Below are 21,910 nucleotides of genomic sequence, written 5' to 3'. Positions count from 1 at the left end.
AGGGGGGCATGAGGACTATTGTATGGGTGGGGTGTGGTCGGGGTAACCTGGTTAAAAGAGGGGGAAGGGGAAGATCCATCACTACTGAGGTTCCCTTTAGGAGGGGGCGTAGCAGTAGGACCCAGCAGAGTCAGGCTACGTGGTGTTGGAGTCTGCCTCGTGGAGGTTGTGGGTTTGGTGCTGAGCCTGGAACTCAGATGAGGCGACGGATCTGGCCCGCTGGTGGGCGGTGGAGAGGTGAGGGTCGGCAGAGTCGTTGGTGGAGGCCCGTGGGGGGCTGGAGTAGAGGCCCTGGGGAGGCTGTGAAGGTCGGCAACAACAATGGTGACCCCAGTGAGGCAGTGAGAGTCGGAAGCCGCGGCATTTTCGGTGGTCCGGGCCTGGGTTCGCCCGGGAATGGTCGGAGAGGTGGTGGCAAGAATAGATCATGGTTAGCCAGAAGAGGGTGACAACGAAGCAGACACAAAATGCTGGAATAACTCAGTGGGACAGGCAGCATCTTTGGAGAGAAGGAATGGGTGACGTTTCAGGTCGAGACCCTTCTTCGGACTGCTGTTTCCATGACAACAAAGGTTTAATCAAGGGGACAGTCAGACTGATTGGAGAAGTAGGAAGGGGAGGGAAGGAGAGAGCAGGGGACCGCAGGTCAAAGGAGTTGAAGGAATTGAGTGAAATCCAGGTTAGCCGGGAAGTGGTGTTGGGTAAATTGAATGGATTAAAGGCCGATAAATCACCAGGGCCAGATAGGTTGCATCCCAGAGTACTTAAGGAAGTAGCTCCAGAAATAGTGGATGCATTAGTAATAATCTTTCAAAACTCTTTAGATTCTGGAGTAGTTCCTGAAGTTTGGCGGGTAGCAAACGTAACCCCACTTTTTAAGAAGGGAGGGAGAGAGAAAATGGGGAATTACAGACCAGTTAGTATAACATCGGTAGTGGGGAAACTGCTAGAGTCAGTTATTAAAGATGGGATAGCAGCACATTTGGAAAGTGGTGAAATCATTGGACAAAGTCAGCATGAATTTACAAAAGGTAAATCATGTCTGACGAATCTTATAGAATTTTTCGAGGATGTAACTAGTAGCGTGGATAGGGGAGAACCAGTGGATGTGGTGTATCTGGACTTCCAGAAGGCTTTCGACAAGGTCGCACATAAGAGATTAGTATACAAACTTAAAGCACAAGGCATTGGGGGTTCAGTATTGATGTGGATAGAGAACTGGCTGGCAAACAGGAAGCAAAGAGTAGGAGTAAACGGGTCCTTTTCACAATGGCAGGCAGTGACTAGTGGGGTACCCCAAGGCTCAGTACTGGGACCCCAGCTATTTACAATATATATTAATGATCTGGATGAAGGAATTGAAGGCAATATCTCCAAGTTTGCGGATGACACTAAGCTGGGGGGCAGTGTTAGCTGTGAGGAGGATGCTAGGAGACTGCAAGGTGACTTGGATAGGCTGGGTGAGTGGGCAAATGTTTGGCAGATGCAGTATAATGTGGATAAATGTGTGGTTATCCATTTTGGTGGCAAAAACGGGAATGTAGACTATTATCTAAATGGTGGCCGATTGGGAAAGGGGGAGATGCAGCGAGACCTGGGTGTCATGGTACACCAGTCATTGAAGGTAGGCATGCAGGTGCAGCAGGCAGTAAAGAAAGCGAATGGTATGTTAGCTTTCATTGCAAAAGGATTTGAGTATAGGAGCAGGGAGGTTCTACTGCAGTTGTACAGGGTCTTGGTGAGACCACACCTGGAGTATTGCGTACAGTTTTGGTCTCCAAATCTGAGGAAGGACATTATTGCCATAGAGGGAGTGCAGAGACGGTTCACCAGACTGATTCCTGGGATGTCAGGACTGTCTTATGAAGAAAGACTGGATAGACTTGGTTTATACTCTCTAGAATTTAGAAGATTGAGAGGGGATCTTATAGAAACTTACAAAATTCTTAAGGGGTTGGACAGGCTAGATGCAGGAAGATTGTTCCCGATGTTAGGGAAGTCCAGGACAAGGGGTCACAGCTTAAGGATAAGGGGAAAATCCTTTAAAACCGAGATGAGAAGAACTTTTTTCACACAGAGAGTGGTGAATCTCTGGAACTCTCTGCCACAGAGGGTAGTTGAGGCCAGTTCATTGGCTATATTTAAGAGGGAGTTAGATGTGGCCCTTGTGGCTAAGGGGATCAGGGGGTAGTGGCTAAGGGGATCAGGGAGAGAAGGCAGGTACGGGATACTGAGTTGGATGATCAGCCATGATCATATTGAATGGCGGTGCAGGCTCGAAGGGCCGAATGGCCTACTCCTGCACCTAATTTCTATGTTCTATGTTTCTAGGTTGCTTGAAGTTAGAGAAGTCAATATTTACACTGCGGCGCCTGCGCACTGGCCGCCAAATGTATCCAAAGCGCAGCGTTCCAAGGCTGTTGTCTGCAGCCAATCAGCGCAGGGCGGCGGGTACCCGGAAGCGGCGTGGGGCAGAGATTCCTTCTCTCCAGAGATGCTGCCAATAGATCCTATAGCGAGCCTGTCCCGTTGAGGTACTCCAGCATTTTGTGTATATCTTCGGTTTAAACCAGCATCTGCAGTTCCTTCTTACACATGGCGAAGCGAGTGGCGGTCGTGAGCGGCTCCAACAAGGGCATCGGCCTGGAGGTGGTGCGGTCTCTGTGCCGGCATTTCGACGGCGACGTGTTCCTCACCGCCCGGGACGCGAGCCGCGGGCAACAGGCGCTGCTGAAGCTGCAAGAGGAGCAGCTGAAGCCGCTCTTCCACCAGCTCGACATCGACGACCTTGAGAGTATCCGGGAACTGCGAGCGTTCATGCTGCAGAAATACGAAGGCATCGATGTTCTGGTCAACAACGCCGGCATCGCCTTTAAAAATGCCGACACCACCCCGTTCGGCACCCAAGCTGAAGTGACCATGGCGACCAACTTCTTTGCGACCAGGGATATGTGCACGGAACTCCTCACCATCATCAAACCTCACGGTGAGTGGAGTGCGGCACGTTCGTATAACCCCTAATTGCCCCTGTAAGGCACTCGGTTTACTTTGAGCCTTAGGAACCCTTCAGGATACTTTCGTTCCCTTGGCCATTTTATGCATTTTCCTCCAAACTTCTGCCTCCAGTCTAGATGATTAATTTTGTTGGGTCGTAGACTTGTCGATGACACCGACATTGGCGGTGAAGTGAGCAGTGAAGAAAGGTTATGTAAGATAACAATCGGATCTAGTTCAAGCTGGAAAGTGGGCCAAAGGAGCGGCCGATGGAATGTAACAAATCCGAAGTGCTACATTTTGGGAGATTGAATATATATACACGGGAATTGGCAGAGCACTGGGGAATGTTATTGAATTAACATGTAAGAGGGCAGGTGTGTCGATCGCTGACTGTAGCAACACGGGTAAACGAGGAGGGACGAAGGTGTTTGGCACATTATGTTGGTGAGACCACACTCCGCGTATCATGTTTCGGGTCGAGACCCTTCTTCAGACTGAGTCAAGGGGTAGAGAGATGTATCACCGTCTATATCTCTCGTTTCCCTCTTCCCTGGCTCTGACCGAAATGTCACATGTTCCCTTTCTCCCGAGATGCTGAGTCACTCTAGCTATTTGCGTCTATCTTCGTTTTAAACCAGTATCTGCAGTTCCTTCCTACACTTTGGGAGTTCCGTGCGCAGTTCTCGCTGCCTAGCTGAAGGAAACATGGCAATAACTCGAAAAGGACAGCTGCACAAGGAGTTATTAAGAGCGGAGACTTGGCATTATGGGGGGGGGGGGGGGGGGGGGGGGGTTGAACGTAAGGGGTCACAGCTTAAGGATAAGGGGGAAATCCTTTAAAACCGAGATGAGAAGAACTTTTTTCACACAGAGAGTGGTGAATCTCTGGAACTCTCTGCCACAGAGGGTAGTTGAGGCCAGTTCATTGGCTATATTTAAAAGGGAGTTAGATGTGGCTAAGGGGATCAGGGGGTATGGAGAGAAGGCAGGTACGGGATACTGAGTTGGATGATCAGCCATGATCATATTGAATGGCGGTGCAGGCTCGAAGGGCCGAATGGCCTACTCCTGCACCTAATTTCTATGTTTCTATGTAAGGTCACCGGGTTATAGGGCTTGACGCACGGAGCCGCTCAATCCATCTGGAGGACATAGCAGCTTCCGGTATATGTTGTTAATACACGAAACGAGTACCCGTTAAAAACCGCCAAAATGATGAATTTTTGCGCTGTAAAAAATTGTGGAAGTCGGGGTAAGTTTTTGGAATGTGGGAGGAAACCGGAGATCCCGGAGTAAACGCACAAAGGTCACGGGGAGAATGTACAAACTCCGTACCGACAACACCCATGGTCAGGATCGAACCCGGGTCTCTGACGCTGTACAGCAACTTGCCATTGTGCTGCAGTCTTCTTTGACTAGATAGCACACAAACAAAAGCTTTTCACTGTACTAATAATAAGCTGAACTAAACTGCAGGATAACGTATAGGGTGATTTCACCAAATGTCAAATGAGCGTAGATCCCCTCCTCACATGACCGAAAATTTTAACTGGAGGACATATCTCACTTCGGTACATGTTAGTGAATGGTACATGTTAGGGAAACGCGCACTTTCCCGCCCGTTAAAAACATGGAAAACGGCTGATTTTTGAGCTGAAATTTTCTGTGCTAGTCGGGGTGACCGTGAAGCACAGCGACCTAAATTTTCAGGCAAAAAACAAGATAGAAAGTAAGGCAATTACCCTATTACCCTAAACGTCAACCTAATAACAAATGGCAAGCAGTGTAATAATTTGCCTTCAATTTCATGGTCCTTTCATTTTAGATTGTATTTGTTAGTTTGGAATCTTATTAAATACCTTCTGCAAGCTCACATACGCCAAAGACTAAACCATGTTGCCTCTCTTAAATCAGATGAAATTTCCCTTTGTGCTCAGTCACTTTATGCTTCATTATAAATTCTAATCCGTGATTTACCACTGATTTTAAACTAACAGGGTCGTTAAGTTTTGGATTTAGTTCTTGCCTTCTCTCAAGCACTGCAATGTGACGCAGATGTATAGTTGTTGCACAATGTACTGAGACTATCGTGTGCTGTGCTAGCATTGCTTGGAAGAAGATATGTTGAAACTGGATGAGTCCTTTAGCAAACTGTGTGAAGAGCTGTGTATTGAGATCACGATGCTTTGTCCAGGATCAGCACACGTAATGTTTTACTTGTGATTTTATCTGACTCCTATGGAGATTTCTTGTAACTGATGGGAAGGATCCTGGCCTTCTGAGGAAAATAAGCCTGGAAATAATTGACCATTTTTGTAGCATCAAGAAACTGAAGATGCTGGTTTAAATGAAGGACACAGAGTGCTGGCGTAACTTACTGGCTTAGGGTAGCATGTTTAAGAAAGAACTGCAGATGCTGGAAAATTGAAGGTAGACAATAATGCTGGCGAAACTCAGCGGGTGAGGCAGAATCTATAGAGCGAAGGCAATGTTTTGGGTCGAAACCCTTCTTCAAACTTCGTAGGTAGCATCTCTGGAGAACATGGATAGGTGATGTTTGTGATTCATTCAGTTTAGTTTATTGTCACCTGTACCAAGATACAGTGAAAAGCTTTTGTTGCGAGCTAACCAGTCAGCAGAAAGACAATACATCTTCTTCTGTCGTATGTCTTTTAGACCTGCAGCTCCGTTGAGGAGAGCCAGGAAAACGTGTCATCGCCCAGGTCAATCAGACCTCGTTCACCATTCGGTGGCTGGTGTTTGGGGCAACTGGTGACTATGTGCTCCACTGTCTGTGTTGGGTCCCCACACTCGCATGAGGCGCTGTCCACGAGACACATGATAAGGGAATAACGTTAAAGCCAGCAAAGTCTGATTAAGGATAGTCCAAGGGTCACCAATGAGGTAGATAGTAGTTCAGGACTGCTATCTCGTTGTGTCGGATGATTCAGTTGCCTGACAATAGCCGGGAAGAAACTGTCCCAGTATCTGGAGATTGGGACCCATCTCAGCACACCACATGTACATTCTCCAGAGATGTTGCCTGACCCGCTGAGTTACTCTAGCACTTGGGTGTCCTTGATCGTTTTGTTCCAATATACCAACCCTGCTGGGACACAGTGCCACTGTGGTATGGAATACCAATAATACACCCACGTTTGAAGAAACATCTCAAGAATTTTGATGCCGAGGGAGGTGTGATACTGTGTAAGAAGCAGATGCTGGTTTAAATGTTTAAATTGAGAATTAAGGGACAGAAGTTTAGGGGTAACATGAGGGGGAACTTCTTTACTCAGAGATTGGTAGCCGTGTGGAATGAGCTTCCAGTGGAAGTGGTGGAGGCAGGTTCGATTTTATCATTTAAAAATAAATTGGATAAATATATGGACGGCAAAGGAATGGAAGGTTATGATCTGAGTGCAGGTAGATGGGACTAGGGGAAAATAAGTGTTCGGCACGGACTTGAAGGGCCGAGATGGCCTGTTTCCGTGCTGTAATTGTTATATGGTTATTAAACTGAAGATAGGTACAAAAAACTGGAGTAACTCAGTGGGACAGATAGCATCTCTAGAGAAAAGGAATGGGTGATGTTTCGGGTTGAGACCCTTCTTCACCCATTCCTTTTCTCCAGATATGGCGGGGGGGGGGGGGAAGGGAGAAAAAAGGGGGACATGGCGTGGGAGAACTGCTGTGTGGGGAGGGGGTGGGAGAACAAAGGGTGACCTGGCCTGGAATACTTTGTAACTTTGTCGGTGCCCTTTATGTGGCGACTCTTTGCATACCTTGGTTACGCAAAACAAAGAATATCACGGTGACTTGTCACATGTGGCAATGAAGTATCGTTCATTCTTTCTTTCATCAGCAGTTCCTTGTTTCTATGACCCATGCACTTCTGTGTACGTTTCTTGTTCCTAACGTTTTAGTTTTTACTTTTGCAGGGAGAGTAGTGAATGTGTCCAGCCTCATGAGCAAGGTAGCACTACTCAAATGCAGCCCGGAACTCCAAAATAAATTCCGCAGTCCTACACTCACCGAGGACGAGCTGGTGGAGCTGATGAGGAAGTTTGTCGATGACGCCAAGAACGAGGTTCACCCCAAACAAGGGTGGCCTTCCACGGCCTACGGGGTCTCAAAGATCGGCGTCACAGTCCTCTCCATGATCCATGCCCGAAGACTGAGTAAGGAGAGAGCTGCGGACAAGATCCTGCTGAATGCCTGTTGTCCCGGTTGGGTGAAAACCGACATGGCTGGTCCTAATGCACCAGGCACAGTAGAAGAAGGTGCCGTGACCCCGGTCTACTTGGCTCTTCTACCAGAAGGTGCGGAAGGTCCACATGGAGAGCTTGTGAGCAAAAAAACTGTTCAGGAATGGTAAGCTGGAAGAGCACAAGGCATTGGTAACAAAACGGAAAGAGCAAAGTTCATAAGTGATAGGAGCAGAATTGGGCCATTTGGCCCATCATGGCTGATCTATCCTTCCCTCCTAACCCCATTCACCTGCCTTCACCACCTAACCCTTGACACCCGTACTAATCAAGAATATATCTCTAGGGTTACACAAAAAAAGCTGGAGAAACTCAGCGGGCGCAGCAGCATCTATGGAGCGAAGGAAATAGGCAACGTTTCGGGCCGAAACCCTTCTTCAGACTGATCGGGGGCGGGTGCGCCCCCGATCAGTCTGAAGAAGGGTTTCGGCCCGAAACGTTGCCTATTTCCTTCGCTCCATAGATGCTGCTGCACCCGCTGAGCTTCTCCAGCTTTTTTTGTGTAACCTTCGATTCTCCAGCATCTGCAGTTCCCTCTTAAACACAAGAATATATCTCTATCTGCCTTAAAAATACCCGTTCAAATTTCAGAAGATTTTTCTTGATGTACTAATTCGGACATGCTGAATGTTGCAAATTTGTGGTTATTTTTCCATCTAACAATTGTAATGAATTTTAAATATTTTCAATAAAGATCATCACTTGATCCCACGTTTTGTGTTTTTCCTGGAGAAAAGAGCATGAGGCGATCAATTGGTGCTCGTGGGCACTAGACGGAGAGGACCAGGGGAATGCTGCCTTCATTATTTGATGAGCAGTCTTTGTGGTGTGGACCTGTGTACTGAGATATAGTGGAAAAAAACATTTTGTGTGGTGTCGAAGTAAATTATACTGTAGATGAGGACAATCAAAACATTCACAACCATGACAGTAAAAGAGAAAGTAAATATTGCAGAATATAGTGTTAAGTTACAACTCTCACCAACTTCTGTAGATGCACCACCGAAAGCATTTTAACAGGAAGCATCACAGCTTGGTTTGAGAACAGCTCCATCCAGGACCGCAAGAAATTGCAGCGAGTTGTGGACACAGCCCAGACCATCACACAAACCAACCTCCCTTCCAACTCCATTTGCACCTCACACTGCCTCGGCAAGGCCAGCAACATGACCAAGTGTGAGTCGCACCCTGGCCACTCCCTATTCTCCCCTCTCCCATCAGGCTAAAGGTATAGAAGTGTGAAAACGCACACCTCCAGATTCAGGAACAGTTTCTCCCCAGCTGTTATCAGGCAACTGAATCATCCCACCACAACCAGAGAGCAGTCCTGACCTACTATCTAACTCATTGGAGACCCTCGGTGATTCGACTTTGCTGCCTTTACCTTGCACTAAACATTATTCCCTTATCATGTGCAGGAAGGAACTACAGATGCTGGTTTGAACCAATCTGGAGAGAAGGAATGGATGACGTTTCAGGTCGAGACCCTTCTTCAGACTGAGGGGAGGGGGGAGAGGAGATAAGGAAGTGTGAGGTGTGTGAACGAGACGCCAAAGGGGGTGGCAATCAAGGAAAATGAGAATAGATCATTGTTTGCTCGGAGATGGTAATAAAGCAAACAGATAAAATGTAATCAGGGACAGTCAGACTGGTCGGAGAACTGAGAAGGTATCTATACACTGTAAAAGGCTCGATTGTAATCATATAGTCACACACAGATACAGTACATGGGATATTGATTGTGGTTGATCAGCCATGATCGCATTGAATGGTGGTGCTGGCTCGAAGGGCCAAATGTATCCAAGAACAAAAACACTCTGGGCCCATTACTGCTTGCCATCTACATCAATGATGTGGATCAGAACATACAGGGCAAGGTTAGCAAGTTTGCTGATGACACAAAAGTGGGTGGTTTTGCAGATAGTGAAGATGGTTGTGAAATATTGCAGCTGGATCTGGATCTATTGGCCAAGTGGGCTAAGGAATGGTTGATGGAATTTAATACAGAGAAATGTGAGGTGGTGCATTTTGGAACGTCTAACAAAGGCAGGACCTACTGAATGAATGGTAGGCCTCTGGGGGGTGTTGTGGAGCAGAGGGATCTAGGAGTACAGGTGCATGGTTCCTTGAAGGTCGAGTCGCAGTTAAATAAGGTTTTGGCACATTGGCCTTCATCAGTCAGAGTATAGAAGTTGGGAGGTCATGTTGCAGTTGTATAAGATGCTGATGCGACTGCATTTAGAATATTGTGTTCAATTCTGGGCACAGTTATAGGGGAGATATTGTCAAGCTTGAAAGAGTTCAGAGAAGATTTACGAGGATGTTGCCGGGACTAGAGGGTGTGAGCTATAGGGAGAGGTTGGTTCGGCTGGGTCTCTATTCCTTGGAGCACAGGAGGACGAGGGGTGATCTGATAAAGGTATACACAATCATGAGAGGAATAGATTGGGTAGATGCACAGAGTCTCTTGCCCAGAGTATGGAAATCAAGAACCAGAGGACATAAGTTCAAGGTGAGGGTGAAAAGATTTAATAGGAATCTGAGGGGTAACCTTTTCACACAAAAGGTGGTGTGTGTATGAGGAATTGAGGCTGGGACTATCCCCACGTTTAAGACAGGTACTGTCGCCCAGTCTGCGTTGGGTCTCGCCGATGTATAAGAGACCACATCTTGTACAAAGGATACGGTAGATGAGATTGGAGGAGGTGCAAGTGAATCTCTGCCTAATGTGAAAGGACTGTCACGGTCCCTGGACAGAGTCAAGGGAGGAGGCTTAGAGACAGGTGTTGTATTGCAGTGGAAGGTACCTGGGCAGTTGGTGGTTTGGGTGGGAAGGGATGAGTTAACCAGGGAGTTGCGGAGGGAACAGTCTCTGCGGAAGGCGGAAAGGGGTGGAGACGGTAAAGTGTGGCTAGTGGTGGGATCCCGTTGGAGGTGGCGGAAATTTCAGGGCATTATGTGTTGTATGCGACGGCTGATGGGGTGGAAGATAAAGACTAGGGGGACTCTGTCTCTGTTGCGACTATGGGGAGCAAGGGCAGAGCTGCGGCATGCCGAGGAGACATGAGTGAGGGCCTCATCTATGATGTTTGAGGGGAACCCCCATTCTCTAAAGAATGAGGACATCTCGGATGTTCTAATATGCCTGATCTTGGGTACCGATGTGGCATAGACGGAGGAATTGGGAGTAGGGGATAGAGTCTTTGCAGGTAGCAGGGTGGGAAGAAGTGTAGTCGAGAAAGGTGTGGGAGTCAGTGGGTCTGTAATAGAACATCGATCAATATTCTCTGTGATGGTGACTGTGAGATCAAGAAAGGGGCGGTAGGTGTTGTAGATGGTCCAAGTAAATTTGAATGCAGGATCAAAATTGGTGGTGAAGTTGATGAAGTCCATGAGTTCTGCATGGATGCTGGAGGTAGCACTGATGCAGTCATCAATGGAACGGAGATAGAGTTTGGGGATAAGTCCATTGTACACCATGGATAGGACAGGTTTGGAAGGATATGGACCAAGCGCAGGCAGGTGGGACTGGTGTAGCTGGGACATGGTTGGCCCAACTTGGCCGGTGTGGGCAAGTTGGACCGAACTTCGGCCTGCTTCCACGCTGTATATATAACTCTATGACTCGATAGGACAAAATGAAAGTGGTGAATTTCTGGAATTCTCTGCCACAGAAGGTAGTTGAGGCCAGTTCATTGGCTATATTTAAGAGGGAGTTAGATGTAGCCCTTGTGGCTAAAGGGATCAGGGGGTATGGAGAGGGCAGGTACAGGATACTGAGTTGGATGATCAGCCATGATCATATTGAATGGCAGGCCGAATAGCCTACTCCTGCATCTATTTTCTATGTTTCTATGAAAGGAGGCTGGTGGCCTGGGGCAGCTTGAAGCTTTCTTTTCACAATATCCCGTCACTTGTTTGAGGGTTGTCTCCATCGTAAGCTGTCCCATGATATCCACAACAGGAGGGCCTTACACTGTGGTCCTGCGCAAAGATCCTGTGTTTGGAAACGTGGGACAGCGTTGGGAGCCGGGGACACAGTGGGCGGCGGCGCCTGCGCACTGGCCGCCAAGTGTATCCAATGCGCAGCGTTCCAAGTTCCAAGGCTGGTGTTTGCGGCCGCTCAGTGCGGAGTGGGACACACATGGCGAAGCGAGTGGCGGTGGTGAGCGGCTCCAACAAGGGCATCGGCCTGGAGGTGGTGCGGGCTCTGTGCCGGCACTTCGACGGCGACGTGTTCCTCACCGCCCGGAACGCGGGCCGCGGGCAACAGGCGCTGCAGAAGCTGCAAGAGGAGCAGCTGAAGCCGCTCTTCCACCAGCTCGACATCGATGAACTTGAGAGTATCCGGAAACTGCGAGCGTTCATGCTGCAGAAATACGAAGGCATCGATGTCCTCGTCAACAACGCCGGCATCGCCTTTAAAGATGCCGACACCACCCCGTTCGGCACCCAAGCTGAAGTGACCATGGCGACCAACTTCTTTGCGACCAGGGATATGTGCACGGAACTCCTCACCGTCATCAAACCTCACGGTGAGTGGAGAGCGCGGCTCTGATCCGAAACAAAAACAGAAAACGCTGGAAACATCCATCAGATCATCGGCATACGTACAAAGATAAACAGAGACAGCGTTTCATGTCGAAAACCTTTGATCAGTACTGGGAAGGAAATTAAAAAATAAGTTGGTTTTAAGTTGAAGGGAGTTTGGGTTCAGCAATCGATAGATCAAAGTCCACACCTTGATAGGTTGAGGCCAGGATTGCTCTGGGATTGAGTTTTTAATATGGCATGTGAAGGGCAGTCGGTCATGTTCATAAGTAATAGGAGCAGAGGTAGGCCATTCGGCCCATCTAACTACTCTGCCATTCGATCATGGCTGATCTATCTCTCCCTCTTAACCCCATTTTCCTGCCTTCTCCCCATAACCCCTGGCACCTGTACTCATCAATAATCTATCTATATGTTTAAGTAGGAACTGCAGATGCTGGAAAATCGAAGGTACACAAAAATGCTGGAGAAACTCAGCGGGTGCAGCAGCATCTATGGAGCGAAGGAGATATCCCCATCGCTCCATAGATGCTGCTGCACCCGCTGAGTTTCTCCAGCATTTATGTGTACCTAAGAATCTATCTACATCTGCCTTCAAATATATATAAAAAGTCAGTCTATGTTTCGTTGATATCCACTAATCTCCAGAGATCTGCTAAACGGACTTTGCCCCCTGCCAAAAGTATCGCGCACTAACCACCAACCTGGACACACTGCAGCAGAGCCACTGTCGAGCCGCTGCCGATCGGAACGCCTCTTGGATGTTTAGTAGAGTGTTAAATTTGTTCATGATATATGTATTTTTATTTCTATTTATTTTTAATGCACACTGAATGGACACTGGTTGAGCAACGTTTTTTTGTTTCCTCTGGGTATGTGAATACTCAGGAAATGACAATAAAGATATACAATACAATACAATACAATCTCACAATAGCCTCCAACATAATTGTGTTAGATCAAAGGCCAGGAACACAAATGATCATCACTAGAGCCAGGATGTTTAGGCACTAAAAAAGTCTGAAATAGGCAGGCAAAAAGGCATAATAAAATTACAAAAAAGGCACGAAAAAGTTATTTATTGACAAAAAAGGCATAAAAGGCAATTATTTCCACCATCAAAATATGTATAAAAATTATAATATAAAGGTATATTACATTAAATAACCAAAGTTGCCTGGTTTCGCATAATTACTAGCTATTTTCACATTATCTGCAGTTAAACTATGCCACCTGTCAGACAGAATATGCTTCAGTTGTGAGAAATGTCTTTCTACCTCAGCTGAAGTCACTGGTGCATACCGAAATCAAGCTACAGACTCTATATTCATGTCGATATCTTGTGCATTACAACTACCTTTGAGAACTTTAGCTATGTTTTCCATTTCTTCGCGATCTTTGTTAGCTAAAATCACTCTCTCACATTTTCCTGGTATGTCTTTATCTACATCGCCAGGAACTTTAAGAATATTGCTCAGCACTTTAACTCCCCCTCCAATTCTTAATCTGACCTTTCTGACCTGGGCCTCCTCCATTGTCAGAGTGAGGCCCAGTGCAAATTGGAGGAACAGCCCCTCATATTTCACTTGGGTAGGTTTAGTTTAGTTTAGAGATAGAGCGCTAATTGGGAGAAGAGTTAGTGGGGAGGTGAAGAAAACATTTTTCTGACCATGGAACTCACATGGGTAGGACATGGGTCTGTACTTGAAGAACTATGATCTACAGGCTGTGGACATTGCTGGAAGTAATCGATGTGATGAAGATTTATTTTCAGTCTCCCAGGCACAGTGGGTGGTACAGCGGTAGAGTTGCTGCCTTACAGATTCAGATTCAATTTTAATTGTCATTGTCAGTATACAGTACAGAGACAACGAAATACACTTACGGCGCCAAAGACCCGTGTTCGATCCTGACTACGGGTGCTTGTCTCCACGGCTTTTTGTACGTTCTCTCCTTGACTTGCGTGGGTTTTTTTTACTCCGATATCTTCAGTTTTCTTCCACATCTCAAAGACGTACAGGATTGTAGGTTAATTGGCTTGGTATAAATGTAAATTAACCCCAGTGTGTGGGATAATGTTAGCATGCGATAGTGTTAGAGTATGGGGATCGCTAGTCGGTGCGGACTCGGTGGGCCGAGAGCCTATTTCCACGCTGTGTCTCTAAACTAAACTAAACAAAGTCTGCCCCATAAATTTCACATGATTTTTTAATGTTCATCAGCAGACATAATGGCTGGAATTTGACAGTAAACTTGAAATTATGCCTCCGATGCAGAAATGGTTTTCAGGAAAAGGGAAGGGAGCATAACATGAATAGTGCTTCTACGCAGCAGCGGTGGAAAGCATCTTGTCCGGGAACATTACAATCTGGTTCGGGAATTGCTCTGCCAAGGACAAGAAGGCTCTGCAGAGAGTAGTGCGTTCGGCCGAACGCACTATGGGAACTTCACTCACCCCCCTGCAGGAACTATACAACAAGAGGTGCAACTCCAGAGCAAATAAAATCATGAGAGACCTCTTCCACCCCTGCAACAGACTGTTCCAGCTGCTGTGGTCAGGCAAACGCCTCCGTTGCCATGCAGTGAGAACGGAGAGGTTGAGAAGGAGTTTCTTCCCAGAGGCAATTCGGACTGTAAACGCCTTTCTCACCAGGGACTAACTGTACAGAACGTTTTTCCTTCTATTATTTATTACGTAAAATAATATGTGTGATTGTGTTTAGAATTTGTTTGGTTGTTTTGTTGTTCCGCGAGCATTGCCACTTTCATTTCACTGCACATCTCGTATGTGTATGTGACAAATAAACTTGACTTGACTTGACTTGACTTGAGGTGAAAACTGCTGTGGCGTGCTCTGCGGTGCCCTTTGTTTGTTAAACCAATTTTAATTGTCCTCTTAAACCTGCAGGGCGAGTGGTGAACGTGTCCAGCATGTGTGGAGCCAGTGCATTGCATCAGTGCAGCCCGGAACTGCAGAAGAAATTCCGCAGTACATCCATCACTGAGGACGAGCTGGTGAAGCTGATGCAGCAGTTCGTCGACGACGCCAAGAACGGCGCTCACACCCAACAGGGGTGGCCTTCCTCGGCCTACGGGGTTACCAAGCTGGGCGTCACAGTCCTCTCCATGATCCATGCCCGAAGACTGAGTAAGGAGAGAGCAGCGGACAAGATCCTGCTGAATGCCTGTTGTCCCGGTTGGGTGAAAACCGACATGGCTGGTCCTAATGCACCGGGCACGGCAGAAGAAGGTGCCGTGACCCCGGTCTACTTGGCCCTTCTACCAGAAGGTGCGGAAGGTCCACATGGACAGTATGTAAGCGATAAAACTGTTCAGCCATGGTAAACATGAGGAATTAGACACTTATTGCTCCAAATACAATCCATTTAATTGAATTTAATACTTTATTGTCACAGTTCCTTGCTTGCATGCCCATGTAGTCACCCAGAAAGGGCACTTACAAGATTACAAATTCTCCCTCCGTGCCAGGTCCCCCTTTGTTCTTCCCCCCCCCCCTCATCATTCCTTCACGACGGTGTCCCCCCCCCCCCCCCCCCCCCCCCCCCCCCCCCCCCACGCCGGGTCCTCCTTTGTGTAGGAAAGAACTGCAGAAGTTGGTTTAAGTCGACGGCTACAAATATTGTGATTCTTAAGATAGACACAAAATGCTGGTGTAACTCAGCAGGAAAGGCAGCATCTCTGTTGAGAAGGAATAGGTGACGTTTCAGGTTGAGATCTTTCTTCAGACTGCTCAGATTGTGATTCTTGATGATTTGTTGCTCTATAATGGATTTGTTACCCTTTTCTCCCCCGCAATAAAGATTAGTTACATTGTACAAACATTTTGGTGTTTTTTGTATTTAACCTGGAACAAAGAGGAGAGCAGCAGAATGGATTGGCCGCCAGGATTCCCCAATGGGTACAGTGGGCACAAGTGAGTCCGTTTACATCCTGAACAGGGTGCTGAAGAAATGGCAGAAAAGTGGGCAGTGATTTAGTACGTGGCACATGATATCGGGAAGAAGCTATGCCCTCATTTTGGTTGTGATTTTCCATATTGCTTCAAAACCTTTTACTTTAGAGATACAGCGCAGAAACAGGCCCTTTGGTCCACTGAGTCCGCGCCGCCCAACGACACTAGCACTATCCTAAATTTGTACGTTTTTGGAATGTGGGAGGAAACCGGTGCACCCGGAGAAAACCCACGCGGTCTAAGGGAGAACGTACAAACTCCGTAAAAACTTCCAATCTCACCCCACCTGTGTTTTGTCTGTTTTTCTCCTCAGTCTGCAATCTTATGTTGGTGGTACAGTGGTGTGGCTGATCTAGCCGCTGCCTCACAGTGCCAGAGACCTGGGTTTGATCCTGACCTTTCTGTGGCGATTGCACGTTCTCCTTGTGACCGCGTGGGTTTCCTCCGGGTGCTTGGGTTCCCCCCCACATCCCAGAGAAGTGTTTGTAAGTTAATTATCGGCTGTAAATTGCGCCCCCCCCCCCCCCCCCCCCCCCCCCGGTGTGCAACCTTTTTCCCCCCCCAAGGTGGAAATGTTCATAAGTCTGCCAAAGACTAGAGGTAACATAGTTTTAAGGTGAGAGGGGCAAAGATTAAAGGAGATGTGCAGATGGTACAAAGACGGTGGTGGGTACCTGGACCACGCTGCTGGGGGTGGTGGATACGATTTTAGATAGGTACATGTTATGCAGGGAATGGAGGGACATGGATCACACGCAGGCAGATGAGGTTAATTTTTCTTGGCATCATGATCGGCGTGGGCTGAAGGGCTTGTTCCTGTGCTGTACTTTTTTCTATGTTCTACGAAAAACTTGGAGCCAAATTTTTACATCACTTCATGATCTGATGCAAGCAGTTTTACCCAATTATTATTCAACATTATTTGAATAACCAATGCGCTAAAAATCAAACATCATGCAGGCCATGAATAAAGACCTCATTTCAAAGCTTCTCAGACAACCTACACGATTTCAATCTATTGACAGTCATCAGTGGGGCTGTACATTTCACTCTTGAATTTTACCAACTCTGGCACCACCTAGTGTCCAATATAATTCCGACCGAAAGCTTCAATCACGCTATTCGGGAATTTGGATCCATCAATGCTCGGCAATGGCACAAGGTTATCTGTGCCAGAAATAATTCCCACATGTAATTGAGGCTACAATAATGACTGAGTGACGCAGCAGTAGAGTTGCTGCCTTACAGCGTCAGGGACCCGGGTGCTTTCTGTATGGAGTTTGTACGTTCTCCCTGTGACCACATGGGTTTTCTGCGAGTGCTTTGGTTTCCTCCCACACTCCAAAGACGTGCATGACTGTAGGTTAATTGGCTTTGGTACGTTGTAACATTATCCCTGGTTGGTTAGTATATGGGGTGAATGCTGGTCGGTCCGGACTCAATGGGCTGAAGGGCCTGTTTCCGCACTGTATCTCTAAAGTCCAAAGACTGGCAATGCTGTGGGGGGGTGGGGGAGGGGGGGGGGAGGGAATGCCTTCACCCATCGGATAACAATCTGATCTTTTCAGTTCAAACAACTTTGGTTCCCTGTTCAACTTCCTTTTGAGAGAACAAGGCCTAAGGCCAATCACTAAAAGTTGCTTTAATCTCAAAACTCGCTGCTTTTCCCATGGTCAGCTGTATGTTAGTGGTTCCAGATAAAATATAATCTGTACATTTTTAAACTTAACAAGATGCCAAGTTAAACTGACCTTACCTGCCTGCACATGATCCATATCCCTCTATTCCTTGGCCCTCCATGTGCCTATCGAAGTGCCTCTTAAACACCACTATCATATCTGCCTCCCTGGTAATACGTTGCACCCAAACACTGAGTAAAAAACTTGCCCTGCACACCTCCATTAAACTTTTCCACTTTCAACATAGCTACATGCTCTGGCGTTGGACATTTTCACCCTGGGAACTAGGTCCTGACTGCCTCCCCTACCTATCCCCCTCATAATTTTAAATACTTGTATAAATCTTTGCTGCCATAACAAATAATATCAAATATTCTAATTTCCAACTGGTACTGTTCTTCTTTTCTCCATTTCAAAATCAGTGCAACTCTAACATTGGGCGTACACAAGTTGCTCCTTAGTGCATGCAGGTGGGAAAAGAATCAAAGGGAAGCGAGGAGCGGGTGAGCAAAAAATAAGGTTGCAGAGCCGCAGGGAAACAAGAGGTGGGAGGGGACAGATGGAACTGCTCTGCTGGAAGCTGGCAAGAAGCCAATGGGCCCAATGGATCCCGTCTACGCCATGATAAACCAATATTGATTCTGTTTAGTCATGTCAGAATATTTGGATATTAGACCTTTGGGCAGTATATTCCACATCCTCCTAAGATAACATATACAAGAACAAAGCAAGACAAAATACCCATAGACTTATTCTATAAAGGTTCATCGGAACTGGAAAATATCAGACGAACTGGGAATAATATTCCAGGTACAGGTAACAAAGATGAATTGGTTTTAAGATGTAACATAGGTGCTAGGCACGTTTGCAGGTTCTATTGCTACGTTTAGCTGGTACTATTGCTACATTTTAAGAAACATTTTGACATACATGGATAGGACAGGTTTAGAGGGAGATGGACCAAACCCACACAGGTGGGACTAGTGTAGATGGAAACATTCAGATTCAGATTCAATTTTAATTGTCATTGTCAGTGTACAGTACAGAGACAACGAAAAGCATTGTCAACGAAATTAATTGTCATTGTCAGTGTACAGTACAGAGACAACGAAATGCAACAGAAACATGTTCTGTTCAGTTCAGATTAGTTTAGTTTAGTTTTAGAGATACAGTGCGGAAACATGCCCTTTGGCCCACCGAGTCGGCACCAACCAGCGATCCCTGCACATTAACACCATCCTACACACACTAAGGATAATTTACAATCATACCAAGCCAATTAACCTACAGAATTGTACATCTTTGGAGTGTGGGAGGAAACTGACGATATCGGAGAAAACCCACGCGGTCACGTGGAGAACGTGCAAACTCCGTACAGACAGCACCTTTAGTTTTAATTTAGATACAGCGTGGAAACAGGCCCTTCGGCCCACCGGGTCCGCGCCGACCAGCGATCCCCGGTTATTAACACTATCCTACAACCAGTAGGACCAATTTTTACATTTACCAAGCCAATTAACCAAAATACATGTACGTCTTTGGAGTGTGGGAGGAAACTGAAGATCTTGGAGAAAACCCACGCAGGTCACGGGGAGAAGGTACAAACTCCGTAGACAAGTCAGGATCGAATCCTTTTCTCTGGCGCTGCAAGGCAGCATCTTTACCGTTGCGCCACAGTGCCGCCCATTTATTGACCGTGTACTGAGGTACAGTGAAAAGCTTTTGTTGCGTGGTATCCAGTCAGCGGAAAGACAACCCATGATTACGATCGAGCCATTTACTGCGTTTAGATACACGATAAGGGAATAAGGTTTAGTGCAAGGTAAAGCCAGCAAAGTCCTAACAAAGATAGTCAGAGGTTCACCAATGAGATAGATAGTAGTTCAGGACTGCTCTCTGATTATGATAGGGGATGATTCAGTTGTCTGATAGCAGCTGGGAAGAAACTGTCCTTGAATCGTGAGGTGTGCATTTTCACACTTCTATACATTGTGGGCATACATGTTGGTCGATGTGGGCAAGTTGGGCCGAAGGGCCTGTTCCCACGCTGTATGACTCCATGGACAGAGGGTGCAATGTGCCTGATGATACAAATATAGTAGGATTAAATATCTCGTGGTGACAATTCTGCCAATATTCTGTCAGGAAAAAAAAAGTAAAACAATCCCGAGATCTTCATTCTCTGGATAAAGAGAAAAATGTCCGAAATAATCAATAGGTCAGATAATAAACACAAAGTGCATGGGGAACTCAGTGGGTCTGGCAGCATCTGTGGAGGGAATGACAGGCGACGTTTTGGGATCCTTCCTCAGAGACCCTTATCAGAGATAACATCTGTGAAAAACAGCATCACAACTGCAACCCAAACAGCCGAGTAAAGACTCAGATGGTCAGGCAGCAACTGTGGAGGAGATCTTAAGCAGCATTTCCATAAACCAGCATCTGCAGTTCCTTTCTACACGTCTATGACTAGCCTGCTGAATCCCTCCAGCGTTTCGTTTATTACAGAAGATTTCACCGCAACTGCAGTCTCTTCCGCCTCGAGTGTTTCCAAATATTTTATCTCATTGTACAAGAATTACCGAACAAGCGGAACGACCAACGCGATATAAACTTCTACAATAAGTCTGTGGTGACAGTGAAAACCCTACTGTAAACAAGATATAAAATATCTACCTCGAAATCGCCTCCGCCGCAGAATTGGACTCCGCCACGTTCCAGGGAACTAAGACGGGAGCTTTCCTGTGAAACAGTCGTTAAACCGCGAGTTCCGGAGGCTTCGGCTTTGGGGTCGATCATATCGCACAGATGAAAGTTGCAAGCGGTGGGGGGGAATCCCGTGAGGTGCGAGCAGCTGGTGACAGTGTTACATCAGGGGGCATCCCCCTCCCCCGGATGCGGGAGTACCGTGATCCATTGGAACACGCGGAGATGTCACCGCGTTCCATTGGAACGTTGATACTAGCGGAGAGGTGTCGCCGCGTTCCATTGGAACGTCGATACACGCGGAAATGTCACCGCGTTCATTTCGTCCGCCTACGAGCTCTTGACGCAAGTCCCCTCCCTCCCTCCCTCCCAGCCTGAGTCCGGATACCTCCCCTCCACGTCCAGTCCGTCTCCGGCTGCGGCTGTCACTGCGGGGCTGGTGAGTAGCTACGTTCCATCACCCCTATCTTTAACTCTTCTTATTTCCTCCCCCATCCCCCTTTGTTGTTTGTTTTGCATGTCTTTTGTCGTATGGTGGGTGCACAACGCTTACTGCCCCCATGATTAAGGGCGGCGTAATCATGTCCGACTTTGCACAACACTCTCTCTCGCCTCGTAATATTATTACGTGATTCCTACCCAACGCGTTAACAAATAGTTTGATCTGTTGTCCAAGATTCATGCTGAAATGACATATAACCGTCTTTCGCGTAGTTAAGAACATGCGGGCAACCGTAGAATATTACACGCATTGCAAATACTTACATGGAGAAATAAGGAACTGCAGATGCTGGTTTACAACAAAAAAAAGACACAAAGTTCTGGAGTAACTCTGCGTGTACCGACCCGAAACGTCACATCCATGTTCTCCAGAGGTGCTGCCCGCTCCTGTATAATCTTTGGTGCTGCCTGCTGAGTTACATTAGTACTTTGTGTATTTTTAAGCTTGTAACTACATTATTGATTTTTGCAGTAAGGATATCTAAGATGCCCTGCACGAATGATACACCCGCCCTTCAAGTGCTGCATTGGGATTGCGACTTTGACTTTTAAGTTTTACAGGGTATTGTTCTGTCCCAACACTGATCTGTTCTGTATTATTCATGCCTACTATATTCTGTCGTGCTGAAGCAAAGCACGAATTTCATTGTCCTATCAGGGACACATGACAATAAACTCTCTTGAATCTTCAATCTATTCTTTACACGTCAAGGAATAATTTGTGTTTTAGACGCATTTTCGTTAGTACATTATAGATGTTTGTGCATATTTGCTACAGCCTAGCCTTGGAAACTTACGCAATTAGCCTTGGAAACTGACACAATTAGCCTTGTAAAATTGTATTTATGTTGCACATTTTCATTCTATGTTGACAATTTATTTAGTAAAAACATTATGCATGTAAATGGGACTTCTGTTGCCTCCCAGCCAAATTAATTAAAGCACAACATTTAAATTCTTGTTTTGAAGATGTTGTTCATCTGTTTGTTGGCTGCTGAAATCTATGCTTGGGGTATCGTGGGTTACTGGGCAATATTATTCAGTCTAAAGAAGGGTCCTGAACTGAAATGTCACCATCCTTTTTCTCCAGAGATGCTGCCTGACCTGCTGAGTTACTCCAGCACTTTGTCTATCTTGGAGTCATGGTGGTAGAATGTGGAAACAGGGCCTTAGGCCCAACTTGCCCACACCGGGCAATGTCCCAGCTACAATAGTCCCACTTGCCTGTGCTTGGTCTA

General features: G+C 46.7%; 3 protein-coding genes across 4 annotated transcripts in view; all 3 read left to right on the top strand.

Annotated features, from left to right (window-relative positions):
- Positions 1-2,454: 2,454 nt before the first annotated feature.
- On the top strand, positions 2,455-7,965 carry LOC129703027 (carbonyl reductase [NADPH] 1-like). Of its 2 annotated transcripts, XR_008724491.1 has the most exons (3): positions 2,455-2,986; positions 6,936-7,549; positions 7,746-7,965. XR_008724491.1 is itself a non-coding variant. In XM_055645198.1 (2 exons), the coding sequence occupies exons 1-2, from the start codon at positions 2,596-2,598 to the stop codon at positions 7,370-7,372; spliced, it is 828 nt and encodes a 275-aa protein (XP_055501173.1). In that variant the 5' UTR covers positions 2,455-2,595; the 3' UTR covers positions 7,373-7,965. The 2 variants fall into 2 exon arrangements, 1 of the variants encoding a protein (XP_055501173.1); XM_055645198.1 differs by having other exon boundaries at positions 6,936-7,965.
- Positions 7,966-11,317: 3,352 nt separating this feature from the next.
- Positions 11,318-15,653, top strand: LOC129703025 (carbonyl reductase [NADPH] 1-like). Its single transcript, XM_055645196.1, has 2 exons — positions 11,318-11,797; positions 14,722-15,653. The coding sequence occupies exons 1-2, from the start codon at positions 11,344-11,346 to the stop codon at positions 15,156-15,158; spliced, it is 891 nt and encodes a 296-aa protein (XP_055501171.1). The 5' UTR covers positions 11,318-11,343; the 3' UTR covers positions 15,159-15,653.
- A 3,181-nt stretch (positions 15,654-18,834) lies between these two features.
- Positions 18,835-21,910, top strand: part of dop1b (DOP1 leucine zipper like protein B) — a 123,036-nt gene continuing 119,960 nt past the window's right edge. Inside the window, exon 1 of the mRNA XM_055645188.1 lies at positions 18,835-20,610. The gene's annotated coding sequence lies outside the window, so the exon portion shown is untranslated. The remainder of the gene's footprint in view (positions 20,611-21,910) is intronic.

Source organism: Leucoraja erinacea, chromosome 13, assembly GCF_028641065.1.
Source record: "Leucoraja erinacea ecotype New England chromosome 13, Leri_hhj_1, whole genome shotgun sequence".
NCBI lineage: Eukaryota > Metazoa > Chordata > Chondrichthyes > Rajiformes > Rajidae > Leucoraja > Leucoraja erinaceus.
Note: the sequence above shows the minus strand (reverse complement) of the source record. Positions and strands in the feature narration are given on the sequence as shown.

Excerpts from the sequence above, each read along its gene's own strand:
- LOC129703027 (XM_055645198.1), top strand. The coding sequence starts at position 2,596 with ATGGCGAAGCGAGTGGCGGTCGTGAGCGGCTCCAACAAGGGCATCGGC. Across the intron at positions 2,987-6,935 it reads CACCATCATCAAACCTCACG|GGAGAGTAGTGAATGTGTCC; the intron begins GTGAGTGGAGTG and ends TTACTTTTGCAG.
- LOC129703025 (XM_055645196.1), top strand. The coding sequence starts at position 11,344 with ATGCGCAGCGTTCCAAGTTCCAAGGCTGGTGTTTGCGGCCGCTCAGTG. Across the intron at positions 11,798-14,721 it reads CACCGTCATCAAACCTCACG|GGCGAGTGGTGAACGTGTCC; the intron begins GTGAGTGGAGAG and ends TTAAACCTGCAG.